At 44.6% G+C, this 23,267-nt stretch overlaps 2 protein-coding genes across 2 annotated transcripts; both read right to left on the reverse strand.

The window, feature by feature from the left end:
* Positions 1-3,595: 3,595 nt before the first annotated feature.
* LOC119292223 lies at positions 3,596-5,700 on the reverse strand. Its single transcript, XM_037571053.1, has 4 exons — positions 5,290-5,700; positions 4,452-4,619; positions 4,166-4,274; positions 3,596-4,012 (listed from the first exon to the last, which is right to left on the reverse strand). Exons 1-4 carry the CDS (start codon positions 5,635-5,637, stop codon positions 3,825-3,827), a joined length of 813 nt encoding a protein of 270 aa, XP_037426950.1. The 5' UTR covers positions 5,638-5,700; the 3' UTR covers positions 3,596-3,824.
* Positions 5,701-6,134: 434 nt separating this feature from the next.
* LOC119292224 (quinone oxidoreductase-like) lies at positions 6,135-9,338 on the reverse strand. Its single transcript, XM_037571055.1, has 5 exons — positions 9,117-9,338; positions 8,904-9,042; positions 7,901-8,127; positions 7,209-7,466; positions 6,135-6,723 (listed from the first exon to the last, which is right to left on the reverse strand). Exons 1-5 carry the CDS (start codon positions 9,321-9,323, stop codon positions 6,418-6,420), a joined length of 1,137 nt encoding a protein of 378 aa, XP_037426952.1. The 5' UTR covers positions 9,324-9,338; the 3' UTR covers positions 6,135-6,417.
* Between the last annotated feature and the right edge of the window lie 13,929 nt (positions 9,339-23,267).

Here is a 23,267-nt window from a genome sequence, read left to right on the forward strand (position 1 = left end):
ACATCCAGATTCGTAGACCACCCAGCGACGACTACAAGCACTGAGCGAGCCGAAGATGCGCCGCTGTCATCGCCCCTCCCTCGCCGGAGCCGGCCACATTTTCCGAAAATATTGAGCCCCTGCACCTAGACCCGGCCACATTTGAACAGTTTGTCCAATTTCACCGTGAGATGCGTGATTGGCACACTCATTTGAATCTTCAAAATGACTTGGTTGAGCACGTCTGGGATCACATTGGCAACCAATAGATGTATTGGTCCAATTTATGTTCAGTCAAGACAATTTCGATTTGGTTGTAAAACTATTTTATTAAAGACAATTTCAATTGGGTTTTAAAACTATTTTAATTTTCAGATAAATATTTGGGTTGGAAACTAGTTTTGATGCAAATTTGGGCATTTTTGGCCCTGACGGACAGGATGGGGCAAATATATGTGGCCGTGCGCTGGGTGCACGGCCACCGCATCCCAGGACAGGCCCGGACACGACCCCAAATCCCTACCCAAACAGACAGAAACCGGACAAAACGGACGTCCGTTTGGGGTCGCGCGGTGAAGTTGGCCTTAACCAAGGACAAAAATGTGTTTCTACCGTGCACGCTATGTAGCGTTATCTACCCATCACAACGTTCAATGCAGGTGGATTCAAGCCCGAGCCACTCATTAGAGCTCGTTAAGATAACGAGTTAGCTTGGCTCGACTCGTTAACATAACAAGATAAGATTCTAACTCAGCTTGACTGGTGTAACTCGTGACTTTTTTTTTTCGGAAAAACTTTCATTCTATTCATTTTCAATTATGGATGTACAACGAACAATTTACATCTAGATTCGTAGACCACCCAGCGACGACTACAAGCACTGAGCGAGCCGAAGACGCGCCGCTGTCATCGCCCCTCCCTCGCCGGAGCCGGGCAAAACTTGTTGTAGACAGTCGGAAAGTCCTCATAGGACCAACGCAACAGAACAACAACAACCGCCGATGAAGAGGAGCGTAGATTAGAAGAATCCAACCTGAAGACACAAGAATATAGACGAACGACGGCCAGATCTGAGGAAATCCACCAAAGACAAATCTGCCGGAGACACATCTCCACACGCCCATCGACGATGCTTGAAGCATCACCGGAACGGGGCCTGGGCGGGGAGAACCTTATTCCATCTTCAGGGAGCCGTTGTCGTCTCGTCTTCCTAAGCAGAACACCAACCCTAACCAAACTCGAAAGAAGATTTAAAAAAATAGAGTCCTGCCACCGGCAAAGACTGGGATCCACTCCGCTCCCATGACCCCAAGGCCACCGAAGACGAGGCGGACCAACGGCGGCGCTTGCGAGAGACAAAGAAACCCTAACTTTTTAGGGGAGGCGGCGGCTGTACGGAACTCACTTAACTCGTTAAGTTTGTTATAGACGTGAATAACAAAAGAAAATAGATGTGAATAACAAAAATATACATATTACATAAAAATATATTTGTAGACATAAACTTTTCTTTACAAATCTAATCAACAATTTACACCAAAGGAACATTCGGTACACCAAATAATAACAATCTACAACTTTTCTTATGCCCCTTCTGGTCAACAAGCTTAATGAGCTGACCGAGTAGCTCGTTCGCTCGGCTCGTTAAACTTATTTTGTTAGCAAGCTTAGATTAAATCTCGATTTGGCTCGTTAACCACCGAGTTCGAGTTGAGTCGAGCTGAGTGAGGAGCTACTTATTTAGGTCGCGAGTTTCGAGTTAAAATTCCAGTCATAGCGTTGAGGATTCGAGCAAAACTTCACGATGCCCCTAAGAAACAAGAAGGAGCCCGACGAAAACCTAATGATACATACACTTTTCCTTTCAGTGGTGCGTACACATAGAAAACACCATAGTACATTCTGAAAAAACGGAAGAAAAAAAAACATCAACAACAATCTTCTATGACATTTTGAAACAAAACAATTTTTTACATAGACCAAAGGATATGCTGCACGAACCTCCTTGTGACCATGGATGTCCGATTCATGCACACACACTATATCAAAAAACCGCTCACCAACACGGATAACACTAGCACGGGAAGACAAGACGGCTAGCTAGTCCAATCAGCGAGAGACATAACCCTTCCTCTTCAAGATAGGTTGCTGACTTATGGTTTTGGCCCTTCCCTTTCAAGGTCGATAGTTTTAGGTATAGGATGTGCATGGACGAATGATCTCCTTCTTATAATATATACACACATATATAGTGCTAAAGGGACCAGGGACCGAAACCAACCGTTGGTTTTGCGTGCCTATGATCGAAGCACGGGCGTGCTGGAATTGACTCCCCGTTTTTCGCTCGATTCATTACGAGCTAAGATCAAAACCCTGACACTCTTCGCATTACTACATGATTTTTGCGTGAGCCATGCTAACATGTAGTGTGTTTGTGTGTGTTCATCATGCTAGTTATAGGCTCTTCATACTAGTTTCTCACTTTGGATAAACGGTGTTTTTTAGGCGAGGATAAACGGTGTTACTAGTGATTTTTCTGCACGTCATTTTAGTGAGGTGTTGCTATTGTGTCCAATCGACTCCTGCTAGAAACTATGTATATGCATAGCCTAGATCGATCCAGCTAGCTGCGATCGACAGGACTTACTTTGCACTAGTGCATTATCACACACAAAAAAAAAGGTAAGGATGGAAGATTCTACTACACATATACACCACCCAAACCCATACACTTGGCTATTTGGCTTGGCTGGTCCCTCTCTCTTTTATCCCTTTCATTCATGCTTTTGCAGCAGCAGCAGCAGCACAAAGGCAGAATCCAGTATGAAACGTACACATCATCGTTAACTAATTAACAGGGGATTTGGACATGGATGATGGATTGGATCTGACATAGGACGTGTAGTAGGTGCACGGAACATCATCGATATACGACCGACGATTGACGAGGAAGTAGATTGCACTGCATTTTCCTTAGGGCAGACGAGACGATCCATCCTTTTCATTTCATTGTCTTGCGATCTTTATGTTGCTGTTGTATTTTTGGTACACAACACAGACGTAAAGCTATAGCTATAGCGCACCCCGGTGATGGTGCACTGCCACCTTTGCAGTATATGCGTGGATCATCGTGTGACCATATACTCCTAGATCTAGATGACTAGATCGATATCCGAGCCGGATCTTCTAGAACGTAGCTTTGGTCGTACGCAGATCAACAAGCAGAGAGACACGTAATCACTAGCATGGGTATCATCCTCTCTGTGGAGAGTCGTGTTGGCGACGTGGCATTCGTTCGATGTTGGTCGTCGGCATGTCAAGTGATGCAACTGTCGCCGGACATGTGGAGAGCATATACTGCAAAGTGAAATTCGCCCGGGTTTGGGCCTTGGGGGTGGTCACGGCTTCTTCTTTTTTAGGCGGTCCAGGGCGCGCTGCATATTTCTTCAGTGCTTGGGGGTGGGCTTGGGCCTTGTTGTATTGGCTTCGCCCGGGTTTTTTGTTAGTTCTCCAACAACAACTATCTCCTGCTTACTTTTTTTTTGCGGGGTTATCTCCTGCTTACTTAATGGACGCGTTAAATATTATGTCTTTCATTTCGGGGGGAAAATCACACTGAATGCAAAGTTGACTTAGAAAGCAGTTTAGCAAATTATTACCACGATTGGTAGTAGTACAAAAAATATCCGGGACGAACCAACCACAGTTCTCTAAACAAGACACATACCAAGCATCAAATCTCGTGGAAACAAATGCGGATTGCAAAACTAAACTAATCAAGCTCCCCGTCACCATCCAGCACTTGATGAATGAGGCGATGGCATCATGCTGCTTGATTGTGTTCATCAGGTGACCAGGTAGTGTATGCCCGTGGTCGGGCCGCTCCGATCCGCCACCACCTTGAGCACGCTCTCATCACCGCCGCCCTCACCGGAAGGCTGCTTCTCGAGCACGGTGTATGCGCAGTACTCCACCTCGTAGACCTCCATGCCCGTGGCCCCGAAGCACGCCACCGAGGAACCCACACCCTCACCTGCAGCAGCAACAAATCACCTCAACTAACTCTTCAGTCCATTGTAGAATTGGAGCGACCGACATACCACATCGGCGGTGCGATTGTGATTTACTGAATCTAAACTGTTGTGTTTCGCTCTAGAAGAGGCTAAACAAAGGCTTTCGAGCTCACCGTGTGTTACTAAGAGTAGGTTCTCGTCAGGGTATTTGTCGGCGAGAGCCTTGATCAGGCTAGCGTATCTGATCCTTGCTCCCCTCACAGATTCTCCCCACTTGGGTACCTGCGGTGAAAAAGAACCGACGGTTTCAGGCATATATGATGGATTTCTGTGACAAACTGTTTGCCAATTTGTGCACAAAAATGGACACAGCTGGAAATTAGTGGTGACTAGACAAATAAGATGTGTCAATGGTGACTGCAAAAAGGAAATAGATCACAATCTATGGACCAAGCTGACCTCTGAGAAGAGCGGCTCTGTGGAATGGTCGATGGTACCAGGTGGCAAGATGGCTTCGAGTTCTGCCAGGTCAGGGAACCACTTCTCGACGCCGGGCGCAATCTGGCTGACGATAGCGCCCATCGCTTCAACATTCATCATCTCAGAGAGTCCATACTCGATCGACACCTGAAATCAACAAAGGTATTTCTTATCATTGCGCATAACTGTGGAGTGCAGGAACAGCAAAGTTGATAGTTCAGCCTCTGCACTAGCTTAACCAATCTGCAACACAAAATGCAGTGAACGTAGAAGCAGTAATTGCATAATGAGAGTACAATAAGCTCACAACAGTTGAAGCTCGATGCAACTCGACCACGGTGGCAGGACGGTAGAGGTGAACTAATGCTACAATCACCCTAAATCAGTGTATATCTGTTCCAACAAGTTAAGTTTCTTTCAGAGAATCAACTTGAGTGAGCTCAGGTGTATGGCACATAAAGAACCTTCAGCTCAGGTCTAAGCAATAGGAAGTTCGGAACGGTCATTTACTCCAGCAATTCATCGGCTATAAGGGCGCAAATCGGAAGGCTAAACTGCTGTTAGGATTTATTTACCCTAAATCATAATGAGTATCTGTACAAACAGTCAGTCAGTTTAACTTCAGTTCAGCTAACTGAAAGTCTGAGACCTCTCTGGTGTGTCCCAGTTAACTGAAGAACAACTCATCCCATCCCCAAGTTCAGGCTTGTTAACATGGCGCAGATCCAACCAATATCAACGCGAGCATGGACGAATGAATCCAACACGGAACAATGGAGGGAGGGGGCGAGGAGGAGGAGGGAGGGAGAGAATAGACCTTGACGCGGGAGGCTTCGAGGGGCACATTGGCGCTGGGGTCGAGGACGGCGGCGAGCGCGGCGTCGTCGGGGACGGCGCAGAGCGCGGCGACGGCCTGCGCGGCGGTCTGGAGGCAGCGGCGGAAGGGGGAGACGAGGACGCGGTGGAGCGCGTAGCCGTCGGCGGCGGCCTGCGCCCGGATGCGCTTGCCGACGGTCCAGGCGCGGAGGACGCCCGCGTCGGTCAGCGGCGGGTCCCACGGCCGCGGCTTGTTGGCCGGCCACATGGGCTCCGCGTGGTCCAGCCGGTCCCCGTGCCGCATCACCACCACCCTCTGCTGCTGCCCCGCCGCCGCCGCCGCCGCCATGGACGCCGGCCGGTCAAGATCAAGCCTTTCTCCCCTCTCCTCTCCTCTGTTTCTTGGAGAAGCGGAGTACCGCAGAAGGCAGCGCTGCTGTTTCTCATCTTCCTTTTAAACACAGGAGGAAAGATGAAGGCCCAAGCTTTCAATTTGCGTTTCTTCTTTCAATTTTATACTAGTAGCCTTTTCAAATATATATATATATATATATATATATATATATATATATATATATATATATATATGCTAGTAGCATTATTGGTGGTATTAATATTCATCCTAAATGTGACTTGTGAACAACCCTTCTTCTTTTCTTCTGATGGACAAAATGTTGATCATCACACATGAAATATTTGAATATATATGTATCTCTTGATTTTCTACTTTTCTCCACCTAAACAGGGATAGGGACGGGCAAAAGGGTCAACTTTTAGGTGCAAATACATGACACCTGTCCATCTCCCCTCACAGCCAATCAACACATGACAAATCTAAGACAAGAATTTTGGGACGGAGGGAGTATTTCTTTACGGAGTAGTACCAGACAGACAGTGGTGTGCACAACAAGAGTACTTAGTAGACCACAATCAAATCCAACCCATAACCACCTAACATTCATTCATACTGAATCCAACATAACCAAGTGAGGCACACAAACGATTCAGTGTTCAGATGCCAACTCCAGCCAACATATTCACAGGCATTCGTAGATTCTAGAGCGCATACAGCGCCGAGTCCCCCGTTTATTCAATTCTTCTCCTACCGAAAAGAAGACGGTGCTTAGTTCTACGGGATCAGCAGCACGGACCCCGAGGTCTTCCGGGCCTCGAGGTCGGCGTGCGCGCGGGCCGCCTCCGACAGCGGGTAGGTGTGCTTCACGCGGGTGTGCAGCACCCCGTTGGCCACGTTGGCAAACACCTCGCCCGCCGCCTCCAGCAGCTCGTCGCGGGTGCCCGTGTAGTGCATCACGCTCGGCCTCGTCAGGAACAGCGACTTGGACGCCAGGTCGCCCATGGAGATCGGGTCGGGCGAGCCCGAGGACTGCCCGAACGACACCAGGAAACCGCGGGACGCCAGGCACTCCAGGGATGCCTGCACACATGAACAGATCGGGGTGGCATTACCCGTATCAGTATGACACCACGCATATGTATGTAAACTCGTAACATGAATTAATGGGGAAAAAAGATAAGAGGCGATATATCAGGTAGTTACACAAACGCCATACAAGAAGGCCATAATAACATGCTGTGTCTATTGAAAGATATGAAAATGCAGGTGGCGTAGCTACAACCAATTATGCCCAGGAATGCTACTGAGTCATGACAATGTGAAGGGAAACACCAACTGTTTATTTTGAAATGGGTGCTCAGATCACATTAACAAGGTATTAAATATATATTAGTTATTCTTTTTATTAGTGGGATGGCACAACACGAGCAGATCATGTTCAGATCTCAGTATTCAGATGTTCTGCAAATAGTAGTTCTACGCAAAGTACCATCGAAAGGATAAAAAAATAAAAGCATTCAAAGTGAATCAAGCTTCCAAACTAGGACCTGGTACAGCAATCTTACCTTGTATGTGTCCTTCCCAACAGAATCATAGACCACATTTACACCTTTTCCACCTGTAATCTCCTTGACTCTGGTTGCAACATCTTCCTTTGTGTACATGATCACATGGTGACATCCATCAAAATGTGCATGTGTGGCTTTCTCCTCATTTGAAACAGTTCCAATGACAGTGGCACCAAGGGCGTTCGCCCATTGACAAAGGAGTGATCCAACTCCACCAGCAGCAGCGTGGACGAGAACGGTATGGCCGGTCTCAACCTGCACGGCAATCAAAATGCAGTCAAGCTTTTTGTCATGGCAATCGGGTGAACCATCATGAAGCAATGTTGATCTCTGAGCATATGTAACATACGCACACACAGTACTTACAGGTTGTAGAGATCCAACATATATATGCTGTAGAGGTTAGCAATTATTTTTGCAATAATCAATGATAACGAAAATCCCCATGTTCACTCTTACAGTGGATCGCTTTATATTAGTATGTGATGTATGAACACCTTGCACTAAAAAGCAGTTTAAATTGCTTATCAGGCCTTCAACAAGCAACACGTAATCAATAATCATGCCCCTGGATACATACAGTGTGTTTTATCCATCTAGGTGCTCCGATTGACCTATGCACAATTCTTAACTTGAGGACTTTATTAGTATGTCACACGACTCTACAACACGAACAAGACAGAATGTACCTTGAATATGCGGCGAACTAGCATATGAACAGTCATCCCCTTGAGCATGATGGCAGCCGCTGTCTTGTGATCCACCTTAGGCGGGACAGGAACAGCGACATCGGCTGGAATAATCTGCTCTTCAGCATAAGAACCCATAGGCTTGCCTGCGTACGCGACGACATCCCCGACTTTCCTGCCGGTCAGTCCGGGCCCCACGGCAGTCACCACGCCAACAGCTTCCATACCTGGAGGTGGAACAGATCATAAAGATAGACAATAATAGAACAAAAACACTGATAACGGCGAAAGGCACAACCCACAAGCCAATTGTTAGAAGCAACAGTCTGATGCTATATAGTACATGTCGCAGGGTGACACAAGAGAGCACCAACTCTTCTTTGAGCAAAAAGATTAAAATTGGACGGTTTAGTCTGAAGTTCAGTGAGAATGATCTTGAGAGAATCACGCTTCTGCCTGAGCATCTAAAAGAGCCGACGACAAAACTTATGAGACATCTCTGAACCTAGGTGAGTGAGACAACGTTTGGCTTGAGTGGCAATAGGCCCCGGATAGATACGGTTTCTTCAGTTTCATCAGCAAGCTATCATTAATCAATCTTAGTTGAAACAGGATAAGGAAAGTGAGCAGCAATTTTGAGCAATAAACTAAATTGATATAAGCAATACTCTGATGCTATATCGTAGTACTTATATGTCGCACGATAACACAGCTGAGCCCTAATTCTGAGCTAAAAAATTAGTTGGTGGGCCATTCGGTGGGACACTCAGTTAATCTCGAGAATCCTGTTCCTGAGCATTTAAACCAACTGACGACCGATCAAATCAACCTAACTATGGCGTGTCAACTAGTAAAATGGCAAGTGAGACAGTGTTGGTTTGAGTGGCAACTGGCCTGGGATAGACTCGGTTTCTTCAGTTTCGTCAGCAACAGACAGCAAGGTATCATGAATCAATCGAGTGGAAATCTGTTTTAGGAATTAGGGTTGGGTTGGGTACGGTACCGGGGGTGAAGGGGAGGGGAGCGGGGTAGACGCCCTTGCGGAAGTAGACGTCGATGAAGTTGACGCCGATGGCGGTGTTCCGGATCCGGATCTCGCCGTCACCGGGCTCGCCCACCTCCACCTCCTCCCACCGCAGCGCCTGCGCAGCAGAAATCGATTAGAAACGAGAAGCCCTTACCCTCGGCCCGGAAAACAAAGAGGGGATCGGCTTGCCTCGGGGCCGCCGAGCTCGTGGACCCTGATGGCCTTCACCATCGCCGCCGGATCGCCGGCGGAGCAGCAGCAACGGAGGCGGAGGCGGGCAGCGGGGTGCGAGTTGGAGCGGCGGGGAGTGACGGCGACAGGAGTAGCGACAGGGGAGGGGGAGTAGAAGACGGATTGGGAGGGTGCCAGGTGAGTGGAGCGGGGCGTCAATGTCATCGATCCGGTCCGGGTGCCACCTTCCATCCATTGATTTGACCTTCCTCTCTTTGTAAATCAAAATCCAATCATCCCAAAGTTTGTTCCCAAATCAATTCCGAATTTATTGGGCCACCTGCCAAAAAAGGCTTCTGCGTATTCGGATGTGATGTCGTTCTGTTAAGGCTTGTCTTAGAGCATGGTTAATAGTATAGCCATAAGCCAGTGTCATGTCGTCTATAACCCATCTTATAGTCAACATGTACAATAGTAGATCAAAAGAGTGTACTATTTTTTTTTATTATGTGGCCCACCTTTCATTCTCACAAGGTGCCTAGGAGCACGTGCTAGAGCTGGCTCTTCACAAGAGCCCGCTTACCTTCTCTCTCCTCTTCTCTTTCCTCCAACTAAGCAGAAATATACTAGTTTATTCCTTATACCCCGCTGACTCAACTCTATTGTACTTGCTCTTACGACGCCCGCTACAAATCATCCGACTGATCCCATCGAAAGTTAAGCCGCCTCCCTGTCCGTTTGATCTAGCCCAACTGCACCGTCCGATCTGTTCCTCTCAGCCCCTCTCTGCTTCTCTTCGCATCGCACCAACCGGACCCTCTTTTGTTTCGTTCTCGCAGCACCGGCGAGTGCTCCAACGCAGCACCCGGAGCCGTTGACGAGTACTCCAAAGCGGCATCGAATGCTGCATCTAGCCGTCGATGACCGCTGCGATGCAGCACCGCGAGCCGTTCGGCGAGCACTGCTTCGGAACACGGTGAGCTGCTGGCAATCGCTGCGATGTAGCACCGGGAGCCGCCGTCGACAGCCCCATTGCAGCACACCGCACTGCATTGCAGCTCTGAGAGTCGCCGGCGAGTGTTCCATAGCAGCACGGGACGCTGCAACAAGCCGCCCGACGAGTTCTGCATGGGAGCACGGGTGTCGCCGGTGAGCGCTCCATCACAACTCCAAAGGGACGCCGGGGGGCGCTCCATAGCAGCACAGAAAAAATGGCATCGAGCCGCCAGCGATGCGATGCAGCATCAGGAACCGCTGGCTAGCACTGCATTGCAGCACCCGATGCCTCCGCCGCGGTGGCGCGTCTCCGGCCGGCAAGCGTACACAACTCGATGGTTTGCGTTGTATAGCTCGCTTCCTCTTGCAGCAATGGCAGGCTCCCATGGTTGCAACAATGGGGGCAACAGCGCATGGCCTAGCGCACATGAGGTGGAAGGTGTTGGTGAACGACGGCGATGGTTGGAGGGTTCGTGCTCGGCGGTGGTCGTGCAGGAGGCCGTGATTGTGTTGGATTGGATGTGAAGTTGACTGGAAGGGCAAAGATGGAGAGAAGAGGATAGGATCGGGGGATGAGGAAGATTGTGTGGACGAGAAGCTTCAGGAGAGGGAAATGCGGAAAACGGTGTGTGGGAACGATGCGACACGTGTAGGGCGCTCGAATTGAAGCGGTTTATAGATCGCAAAGATCAGTTGGGTGAAAAGAAACCTTTTCCTTGTCTTACTCTCCGGCGGCGATCCTGATGTACGTCGAGGGTTCACACCTAGGTCACACGGGTCGGTGCCTAGTGGGAGGTTTCATTGTTGGATCTCTTTGGTCAAACCAAGGTGGATGCGCCTGAACCCTTGTCTAGTGTGGGTCCTTGGACAGAGGATAACCTAGAGGAGATGCTCAAGCATATGGACCTTCAGGATGACGAATTGGATGATGTGATCTTGGGGAAAGCAGAGGTGGAACAGATGGAGGTGGAAAAGCGTTGGCTGGCAATGGGAAGACTGAATATCGATTGTCAGTTCTGTGCTAATGTGATGTTTGAGCTGATGAAATTCGTGTGGAGCTTGTCCCATATCCCAAAGTTCAGATAAGTGGGAAAGAGCTTGTTTGTGTTCCAGATATTTTGCCTGGGTGACTGGAAGAAGGTTGTGCATGGGGGCCGTGGATTTTCTGTGGCTATGGACTAATTTGGGGGACTATGATGGTAAAACTGATCCAACGAACATGGCGCTTGATGGAATCTATGTTTCTCCACAGATTGATAAAGTTCTTGACATGTATCATCAGGAACATGTGGTGAATCAAGTGGCTCGTCAAATTTGTGGGGTAAGAGAGGTGCAACTATCCCATCGTTGTACTATGAGGGAAACTATTGATACGTCTCCAACATATCTATATTTTTTGATTGTTCCATGCTATAATATTACATGTTTTGGATGTTTATGGACTTTAGTTTACACTTTTATATCATTTTTGGGACTAACCTACTAACCGGAGGCCCAGCCCGTATTGCTGTTTTTTTGCCTATTTCAGTATATCGAAGAAAAGGAATATCAAACGGAGTCCAAACGGAATGAAACCTTCGGGAGCGTGATTTTCGGAACGAACGTGATCCAGAGGACTTGGAGTGCAAGTCAAGAAGCAATCAAGGAAGCCACGAGGGTGGAGGGCGCCCCCCTATAGGGCGTGCCCCCTATCTCGTGGGCCCCTCGGGCGTCCACCGACGTACTCCTTCCTCCTATATATACCCATATACCCCGAAACCATCAAGGGAGCCACCAAAGAAATATTTCCGCCACCGTAACCTTCTGTATCTGCGAGATCCCATCTTGGAGCCGTCGTCGGCGTTCTGCCGAAGGGGGAATCCACCACGGAGGGCTTCTACATCAACACCATAGCCCTTCCGATGAGTTGTGAGTAGTTTACCACAGACCTTCGGGTCCATAGTTATTAGCTAGATGGCTTCTTCTCTCTTTTTAGATCTCAATACCATGTTCTCCCCCTCTCTTGTGGAGATCTATTCGATGTAACTCTTTTTGCGGTGTGTTTGTCGAGATCTGATGAATTGTGGGTTTATGATCAAGTTTATCTATGAGAAATATTTGAATCTCCTCTGAATTCTTTTATGTGTGATTGAGTTATCTTTGCAAGTCTCTTCGAATTATCGGTTTGGTTTGGCCTACTAGATTGATCTTTCTTGCCATGGGAGAAGTGCTTAGCTTTGGGTTTAATCTTGCGGTGTCCTTTCCGAGTGACAACAGGGGCAGCAATGCACGTATTATATTGTTGCTATCGAGGATAAAAAGATGGGGTTTATATCATATTGCATGAGTTTATCCCTCTACATCATGTCATCTTTCTTAAAGCGTTACTCTGTTCTTATGAACTTAATACTCTAGATGCATGCTGGATAGCGGTCGATGTGTGGAGTAATAGTAGTAAATGCAGGCAGGAGTCGGTCTACTTGTTGCGGACGTGATGCCTATATACATGATCATGCCTAGATATTCTCATAATTATTCGCTTTTCTATCAATTGCTCGACAGTAATTTGTTCACCCACCATAATATTTATGCTATCTTGAGAGAAGCTTCTAGTGAAACCTATGGCCCCTGGGTCTATCTTCTATCATATGCGCTTTCAATCTACTTTTATTTGCATCTTTACTTTTCCAATCTATATCACAAAATACCAAAAATATATTTATCTTATCATATTATCTCTATCAGATCTCACTTTCGCAAGTGGCCGTGAGTTGGTTGCGAGTTCTTTGTTTGTTTGTGTAGGTTCGTGAGACTTGTGAGGAGCCTCCTACTGGATTGATACCTTGGTTCTCAAAAACTGAGGGAAATACTTACGCTACTGTGCTGCATCACCCTTTCCTCTTTAAGTAAAACCAACGCAAGCTCAAGACGTAGGAAGAAGGATTTCTGGCGCCGTTGCCGGGGAGGTCTTCGCTCAAGTCAAGACATACCAAGTACCCATCACAAACTCATCTCCCTCGCATTTACATTATTTGCCATTTGCCTCTCGTTTTCCTTTACCCCACTTCACCCTTGCCGTTTTATTCGCCCTCTCTTTCCTAATCTCCTCTCTTTTTCGCTTGCCTTTTTCTCTCCCTCTTTCGCTTGCCCTTTTTCTGTTTGCTTGTGTGTTGGATTACTTGTCGCCATGGCACAAGATAATATCAAATTGTGTGATTTTTCCAATACCAATAATAATGATTTCCTTAGTACTCCGATTGCCCCTCTTAATGATGTTGAGTCTTGTGAAATCAATGCTGCTTTGCTGAATCTTGTTATAAAAGATCAATTCTCCGGCCTTCCTAGTGAAGATGCCGCTACCCATCTAAACAACTTTGTTAATTTGTGTGAGATGCAAAAGAAAAAAGATACGGATAATGATATTGTTAAATTGAAGTTATTTTCGTTTTCACTTAGAGATCGTGCTAAAGTTTGGTTTTCGTCTTTGCCTAAAAATAGTATTGATTCTTGGAACAAGTGCAAAGATGCTTTTATCTCTAAGTATTTTCCTCCCGCTAAGATCATCTCGCTTAGGAACGATATTATGAATTTTAAACAATTTGATCATGAGCATGTTGCCCAATCATGGGAAAGAATGAAATTGATGATTCGCAATTGCCCTACTCATGGTTTAAATTTAAGGATGATCATACAAAATTTTTATGCCAGATTGAATTTTGCTTCTAGAAACCTTTTAGATTCGGCCGCAGGAGGCACGTTTATGGAAATCACCTTAGGAGATGCTACAAAACTTCTTGATAATATTATGGCTAATTATTCTCAATGGCACACTGAACGATCTACTAGTAAAAACGTGCATGCTATAGAAGAAATTAATGTTTTGAGTGGAAAGATGGATGAACTTATGAGACTATTTGCTACTAAGAGTGCTTCTATTGATCCCAATGACATACCTTTATCTACCTTGATTGAGAATAATAATGAATCTATGGATGTGAACTTTGTTGGTAGGAATAATTTTGGTAACAATGCTTATAGAGGAAACTTTAATTCTAGACCGTTCCCTAGTAATTCCTCTAATAATTATGTAAATTCCTACAATAATTCTTATGGTAATTTTAATAAGATGCCCTCTGATTTTGAAAATAGTGTGAAAGAATTTATGATCTCTCAAAAAAAATTAATGCCTTGCTTGAAGAAAAATTGCTTAAAGTTGATGATTTGGCTAGGAACGTTGATAGACTTTCGCTCGATGTTGATTCTTTGAAAGTTAGATCTACTCCTCCTAAGAATGATATCAACGAGTCTCTCAAAGCTATAAGAAGTTCCATTGACGAGTGCAAAGAAAGAACTGCTAGATTGCTTGCTAAGAAAGATTGCTTTGTTAAATTAAGTGTGTTCTTCTAGTTTCCATGAAATCAATGATGAAGATCTTAAACTTATTGATGTGTCCCCTATTAGATCTTTGTTTTGCAATATTAATCTTGATAATAATGGGACTGGAAGTGAATCAACTTTGGTTAAAAAGCGTTCCAATAATTTGGAGTTTTTAGATCTTGATGCTAAATTTGGTAAAAGTGGGATTGAAGAGGTCAAGACTTTAAATAGCATTGAACCCACTATCTCGGATTTCAAGGAATTTTATTATGATAATTGTTCTTTAGAGAGTTGTATTTCCTTGTTGCAATCCGTTGTTAATTCTCCTCATGCTTATAGTCAAAATAAAGCCTTTACCAAACATATTGTTGATGCCTTGATGCAATCTTTTGATGAAAAACTTAATTGGAAGTTTCTATACCTAAAAAACTTAATGATGAGTGGGAACCTACTATAAAGATTAAGATTAAAGATTATGAGTGTTTTGCTTTATGTCATTTGGGTGCTAGTGTTTCCACGATTCCGAAAAATTTATGTGATATTCTAGGTTTCCATGATCTTGATGATTGCTCTTTAAATTTGCACCTTGCGGATTCCACCATTAAAAAGCCAATGGGAAGGATCAATGATTTTTTCATTGTTGCAAATAGAAATTTGGTGCCCGTTGATTTTATCGTTCTTGATATAGATTGCAATCTTTCTTGTCCTACTATTCATGGTAGACCTTTCCTTAGAACGATTGACGCGATTATTGATATGAAGGAAGGGAATATTAGATTCCAATTTCCATTAAGGAAAGGCATGGAACACTTTCCAAGAAATAAAATCAAATTACCTTATGAATCTATCATGCAAGCTACTTATGAATCAAGTGCTAAAGATGGCACTAATTAGATCTATCCTTGCTTTTATGCTTAGCTTGGGGCGTTAAACAATAGCGCTAGTTGCGAGGCAACCCAATTTTATTTGTGTTCTTTGTTTTTGTTCCTGTTTAGTAATAAATTTTGCATATACTTTATGTTTAGATGTGTATTCTTGTTTTATTTAGTGTTTGTGCCAAGTAGAACCTATAGGATAACCTATGATATGAGTTAATTTGATTCTGCTGAAAAACAGAAACTTTGTGCTCACGAGAAAAGATTCAATAAATCACAGAAATGTGCTTTTGCGTTGATTCTTTTTGCTGTAGATCAATAGACAAATTGTCTAGGACTTCCTATTTTGGTAGGATTTGTGAAGTTCCAGAAGTAACCAAAAGTTACAGATTGCTACAGACTGTTCTGTTTTTGACAGATTCTGCCTTTCGTGTGTTGTTTGCTTATTTGATGCATCTATGGATAGTATTAAGTGGTATGAACCATAGAGAACTTGGAATACAGTAGGTTTAACACCAATATAAATAAAGAATGATATCATTACAGTACCTTATGTGGTGGTTTTTCTTTCTTTCACTAACGGAGCTTATGAGGTTTCCTGTTGAGTTTTGTGTTGTGAAGTTTTCAAGTTTTGGGTAAAGATTTGATGGACTATGGAATAAGGAGTGGCAAAAGCCTAAGCTTGGGGATTCCCATGTCACCCCAAGATATTCAAGAATAGCCAAAATCCTAAGCTTGGGGATGCCCCGGGAAGCCATCCCCTCTTTCGTCTTCGTTCATTGATAACTTTACTTGGAGCTATATTTTTATTCGCCACATGATATGTGTTTTGCTTGGAGCGTCGTGTATGATATTAATCTTTGCTTTTTAGTTTACCACAATCATCCTTGCTGTACACACCTTTTGGGAGATTCCTACTTCATTGAAATTTATTAGAATACTCTATGTGCTTCACTTATATCTTTTGAGCTAGATAATTTTTGCTCTAGTGCTTCACTTATATCTTTTAGAGCACGGCGGTGGATTAATTTTGAAGAAATTGTTGATCTCTCATGATTCACTTATATTATTTTGAGAGTCTCTTAGAACAGCATGGTATTTACTATGGTTATAAAATTGGTCCTAGAATGGTAGGCATCCAAGTTGGGTATAATAAAAACTATCATAGGAAGTGAATTGGATGCTATGATCAGTTTGATACTTGATAATTGTTTTGAGATATGGAGGTAGTGATATTAAAGTCATGCTAGTTGGGTGATTATGAATTTAAAGAATGCTTGTGTTGAAGTTAGCAAGTCCCGTAGCATGCATGTATGGTTAAAGTTGTGTAACAAATTTGAAACATGAAGTGTCCTTGGATTGTGCATCCTTATGAGTGGCGGTCGGGGATGAGCGATGGTCCTTTCCTACCAATCTATCCCTCTAGGAGCATGCGCGTAGTGCTTGGTTTTTGATGACTTTTAAATTTTTGTAATAAGTATATGAGTTCTTTTCACTAATGTTGAGTCCATGGATTATACACACTTTTACCTTTCCATCATTGCTAGCCTCTTCGGTACCATGCATTGCCCTTTCTCACCTTGAAAGTTGGTGCAAACTTCGTCGGTGCATCCAAACCCCGTGATATGACATGCTCTATCACACATAAACCTCCTTATATCTCCCTCAAAACAGCCATCATACCTACCTATTTATGGCATTTTCATAGCCATTCCGAGATATATTGCCATGCAACTTTCCACCGTTCCGTTTATCATTATGACACGCATTACTTTTGTCATATTGTCATTGCATGATCATGTAGTTGACATCGTATTTGTGGCAAAGCCGCCATGCATAATTTTTTATACATGTTGCTCTTGATTCATTGCACCATCCCGGTACACCGTCGGAGGCATTCATATAGAGTCATATCTTGTTCTAGTTTCGAGTTGTAATTCATGTGTTGTAATCAATAAAAGTGTGATGATCATCATTATTAGAGCATTGTCCCCCCCAAAAAAATAAAGGCCAAAGAAAAAAAGTCCAAAGAAAAAAAGGCAAAGAAAAAAAGGTCAAAGAAAAAAAAGAAAAAAGAAAAAAAGAAGAAAAAAAAGAAAAGAAAAAAAGGAATAAAAGAAAAAGGGGGCAATGTTACTATCTCTTTTCCACACTTGTGCTTCAAAGTAGCACCATGTTCTTCATATAGAAAGTCTCATATGTTGTCACTTTCATATACTAGTGGGAATTTTTCATTATAGAACTTGGCTTGTATATTCCTACGATGGGCTTCCTCAAATGCCCTAGGTCTTCGTGAGCAAGCAAGTTGGATGCACACCCACTAGTTTTCTTTTGTTGAGCTTTCATTCATAGCTCTAGTGCATCCGTTGCATGGCAATCCCTACTCCTCATGTTGACATCAATTGATGGGCATCTCCATAGCCCGTTGATTATCCTCGTCAATATGAGACTTTCTCCTTTTTTGTCTTCTCCACACAATCCCCATCATTATTCTATTCCACCCATAGTGCTTATCCATGGCTCACGCTCATGTATTGCATGAAGGTTGAAAAAGTTTGAGATTATTTAAGTACAAAACAATTGCTTGGCTTATCATTGGGGGTGTAGAATTTGGGAACATTTTTGTGTGACGAAAATGAAGCATAGCCTAACTATATGATTTTGTAGGGATGAACTTTCTTTAGCCATGTTATTTTGAGAAGACATGATTACTTTTATTAGTATGCTTGAAGTGTTACTATTTCTTATGTCAATATGAACTTTTATTTTGAATCATTTGGATCTGAACATTCATGCCACAATAAAGAGAAATACATTGAGAATTATGCTAGGTAGCATTCCACATCAAAAATTCTGTTTTTATCATTTACCTACTCGAGGACGAGCAGGAATTAAGCTTGGGGATGCTTGTTACGTCTCCAATGTATCTATAATTTTTTATTGTTCCATGCTATTATATTACCTGTTTTGGATGTTTATGGGATTTACTTTACACTTCTATATGATTTTTGGGACTAACCTACTAACCGGAGGCCCATCCCGTATTGCTGTTTTTTTCTATTTTCAGTATATCAAAGAAAAGGAATATCAAACGGAGTCCAAACGGAATGAAACCTTCGGGAGCGTGATTTTTGGAACGAACATGATCCATAGGACTTGGAGTGCAAGTCAAGAAGCAATCGAGGAAGCCACAAGGGTGGAGGGCGCCCCCCTATAGGGCGCGCCCCCTGTCTCGTGGGCCCCTCGGGCGTCCACCGACGTACTTCTTCCTCCTATATATATCCATATACCCCGAAACCATCAAGGGAGCCACCGAAGAAATATTTCCGCCACCGTAACCTTCTGTATCCGCGAGATCCCATCTTGGAGTCATCGTCGGCGTTTTGCCGGAGGGGGAATCCACCATGGAGGGCTTCTACATCAACACCATAGCCCTTCCGATGAGTTGTGAGTAGTTTACCACAGACCTTCGGGTCCATAGTTATTAGCTAGATGGCTTCCTCTCTCTTTTTGGATTTCAATACCATGTTCTCCCCCTCTCTTGTGGAGATCTATTCGATGTAACTCTTTTTGCGGTGTGTTTGTCGAGATCCGATGAATTGTGGGTTTATGATCAAGTTTATCTATGAGAAATATTTGAATCTCCTCTGAATTCTTTTATGTGTGATTGAGTTATCTTTGCAAGTCTCTTTGAATTATCGGGTTGGTTTGGCCTACTAGATTGATCTTTCTTGCCATGGGAGAAGTGCTTAGCTTTGGGTTCAATCTTGCAGTGTCCTTTCCCAGTGACAGCAGGGGCAGCAAGGCACGTATTGTATTGTTGCCATCAAGGATAAAAAGATGGGGTTTATATCATATTGCATGAGTTTATCCCTCTACATCATGTCATCTTTCTTAAAGCGTTACTCTGTTCTTATGAACTTAATACTCTAGATGCATGCTGGATAGCGGTCGATATGTGGAGTAATAGTAGTAGATGCAGGCAGGAGTCGGTCTACTTGTTGCGGACGTGATGCCTATATACATGATCATGCCTAGATAATCTCATAATTATTCGCTTTTCTATCAATTGCTCGACAGTAATTTGTTCACCCACTGTAATATTTATGCTACCTTGAGAGAAGCCTCTAGTGAAACCTATGGCCCCCGGGTCTATCTTCTATCATATACGCTTTCAATCTACTTTTATTTGCATCTTTACTTTTCCAATCTATATCACAAAATACCAGAAATATATTTATCTTATCATATTCTCTCTATCAGATCTCACTTTCGCAAGTCGCCGTGAAGGGATTGACAACCCCTTTATCGTGTTGGTTGCGAGTTCTTTGTTTGTTTGTGTAGGTTCGTGGGGCTTGTGAGGAGCCTCCTACTAGATTGATACCTTGGTTCTCAAAAACTGAGGGAAATACTTGTGCTACTGTGCTGCGTCACCCTTTCCTCTTCAAGGAAAACCAACGCAAGTTCAAGACGTAGCAACTATGTGCGCATACGTGCTCATTTGCTTGTTGCAAATCCTTTGACCCAAATTTCTCCACTGGCAGTTGAAGGAGAAGGACGATGTATGTTGCTAGTTAAGTATGAGAAAACTCCCTTTTTCTACGAGGTTTGGGTTTGATGGATCATGGTTTTGAGGAGTGTGGCAATGGAGTCTGGCAGGTGAAAGACAAGTAGTGGGGCAAGAGCTTGCTGATCGCCCCAAGGAGGGTTATGTCCTATACCCTGTCATCGTGAGGTCGGCCCTTAGTGAAGCCAATATGGGTGGAGGACATACCAGAGGAAGGGAAAGGGGAGTACGGACAAACACCAGGCCTAGAAATTGTACATCGAAGGAAGCAGACTTGGAACGGAAGTGTTATCTTGAGGACACAACTTTGAGAAATTTGAAACCTACCGATGGGAGAGAATAAAGGAACCTCCGGTTGAAGCTGTGAGAAAGAAGATTAACTTCTCAGGTCAGGGGGTGACCATGGTGGATGGAGGGGATGCACAAACACACGAAATAACACCCGCATTGTCACCTCCATATATCTCACGAGGGACAAAGAAGAAACCGAGGAAGACATCACTTCTAGAAAAGGCTGACGAGCAAGAAACTCATGACAATTTGGCATCATAGGTGGCCTCCCGGGAGGATGATTGTCAGGCCTAATGTATACAACTCTGTTGGAACTATCATGGGTTAGACACTCCCGCGATGCTTCACGAGCTACGCAGGAGTGTGCGCTGATGGTTCTTTGTTAGTGGAGACATAGATTGCGAAGAGTCATCTAGAAGGTTTGGCAGGGTCTTTGGGTTTTGATTGTTCTAAGTGCATCTAGTGCCACCCCTAGTTGGTTTTGGAGTATTGACGACAAACTTGATAGAGGGATTAATGTGTTTGTGAGATTCACAAGAGAACACAGGTAGAAGTCCCTATTGATTCGGTTTATCCATGGATGACCCCTAAAAATGCATGAAGACCCGGTGAGTTGGAGCGGTGGGGAGTGGAGGCACCAGGGGAGGTGGAGGAGAAGACGGATTGGAAGGGTGCTAGGCGAGTGGAGCAGGGCGTCAATGTCATCGATCGGCCACCTCGTCTACCCCCCACTACTAGGGAAATGCTTATAGGTAGGACATTAGTAGTAGCGCTGGAAAATAGCAAGCGCTGCTGCTAATTAGCAGTAGCGCTGTTCTGGGCCAGCGCTACAAGTAACTCTCTAGCAGTAGCGCTGGAAAGAAAAAAACACTACTAATAAGTGGGACCAAACGAGCCCACCGACGCTAGCTGTAGTAGCAGCGCTGTCCAAAATCCAATGCTACTACTAAGATTTTAGTAGTAGCGATTTATTTCACAGCACTGCTACTACTAATGGGCCCCACTTAACAGTAGTGCTTTTCCTAGCAAGCGCTACTACTAAGGACCATAGCAGCAACGCTTTCTGGGAAAGAGCACTACAGCTAGTTGCGGCTGGTACCACCTTTTCACCCCCTCTCCCCCTCCTCCCCCCTTTGCCCTCTCTCCCCCTCCTTTCCCCTCTCCCCTCTCAAAGTTAGTTCTCCACCATTGTTGCCCTTCTTCTCTCTTCCTCCTACCTCTCTTCTCTCCCCATTAATTCCCCCTCCACCATAACGCTCCTCCATAAATGGCCTTCTCATCTCTATCTAGCCACCTCATTTATTTGGCTCTCCCTCTGTTCCATAGATATAGATCTAGCTAGCTCATCTCTCTTCCTCTCCATTAGTTAGCTAGAGTCATCTCTCCTCCCCAACAACTAGATCTAGCTAGCTATTTAGCCATCCACACTTTTGATCCCTATATAGGCAGCAAAAGGCCTCATCTAACCGTGCTCGGTCTCGGGAGATAGGTAATTAAAAAGTTATGCATTTCAAGAATGGGAATATGTGTGTTTAGGATATGGAGAGATTTGTGCGAGTGACATGCCCCCAAGTTGCTTATGTTTTGCCGAAATGTCGATTTATTTCTGTTTCGGTGAATCCCGAGCAAACTCGATATGTCCTATTTTTAGGCAAGGTCATGCCAAATTTTTATATGACTTTGATGCATGCATGCATTTTGTTTATAACCCTTTTGCTTGTTATATCGTGAAGTCGGTCATGAAGGTGAGTGGATGGAAGGTGGAGCGATACTTGCAATGCGCGGTGATGGACATGTATGCAAATAATCGGGCTAGGATTAGATGTTCATGTACAAGATGCAAAAAAGGAGCCCTTTTGGACCCTTTTAATCGTGGCAGTTTGAAGGCGCACCTGCTGATGAATGGTTTCATGGATGGCTATACTCGGTGGATAAGTGAAGATGATGATGAGGACGTCCACATGGCAGGGAATAACGACATGGGGCTAGACGAAGAGATGGCCAATTGACATGAAGACGATGGCAACGTATATGGCGGCGGGGAAGAGTCCGAACATGACGGCGTCGGAGAAGACTCTGGACACGATGAAGAAGAGTCTGGACATGGCGAAGAAGAGGCGGCAGTCACGCTGCAATCTTTGATGCTACTAAGTGCAGTCGTGCAGGACCCTCATGTTCGAGACCTCCTTCGCAAGGTACGACTAGAGAGAGAGGGAGCTGCTTCTAGAGAGGAGGCCAAGCTGGCGCAACTTTAAGTAGCCTCGAAGACTCCATTGTATGACGGTCGCGATTCCAAGATGACCCGCTTGAGTTTCACGCTCAAACTTCTAAAGATGAAGGCCAAAGACAAATGGACAGACAAAAGCCTCGATGAGCATTTGAAGTATCTACATAATAAAGCTCTTCCCGCGGGGAGTCTGTGTCCTACTAGTGTCGAGGAGGCCAAGAAAATCGTTTTCCCTTTTGATTTGCCGCACATTAGGTACCACACATGCATCAACGATTGCATCATTTATCGGGGGAGCACGCGGAAAAAACCAGTTGTCCAGTGTGCAATGCTTCTCGATACAAGAAGGTAGGAAAGAAAGCTCCTTAGAAAGTTGTATGGTACTTTCAGATCACTCCCTGTCTGCAGCGGTATTTCGTAGATCCTAAGGAAGCAAAGCTCATGCGCTGGCACGCGGGGAGGAAAAAGCCTGACGATGGAGATGATCCGAAGCTAAGACACCTCGTAGATGCTAGCTAGTGGAGAACATTCAACGCCGTATATGGATTTGCTGCAGAAGATCCAAGGAACACCGTGCTTGGTGCGAGTACCGATGGCATGAATCCGTTTGGAAACCAGAACACCAACCACAACACATGGCTCATCTTTGTATGGATGTACACCCCCCCCATGGAAGTGCATGAAGACAAAGTACATACACATGAGCATGATGATTCAAGGGCCGAAACAACCGGGAAATAATATTAACCTATATATGGGGCTTCTGAAAGAGGAGCTACACACATTGTGGAAAACACCGGCATGGACATGGGACGCCAACAAAGGAGAGTATTTCTATATGAGAGCCGCGCTGATGA

This window comes from Triticum dicoccoides, chromosome 4B (assembly GCF_002162155.2).
Source record: "Triticum dicoccoides isolate Atlit2015 ecotype Zavitan chromosome 4B, WEW_v2.0, whole genome shotgun sequence".
In the NCBI taxonomy this organism is placed as follows: Eukaryota; Viridiplantae; Streptophyta; class Magnoliopsida; order Poales; family Poaceae; genus Triticum; species Triticum dicoccoides.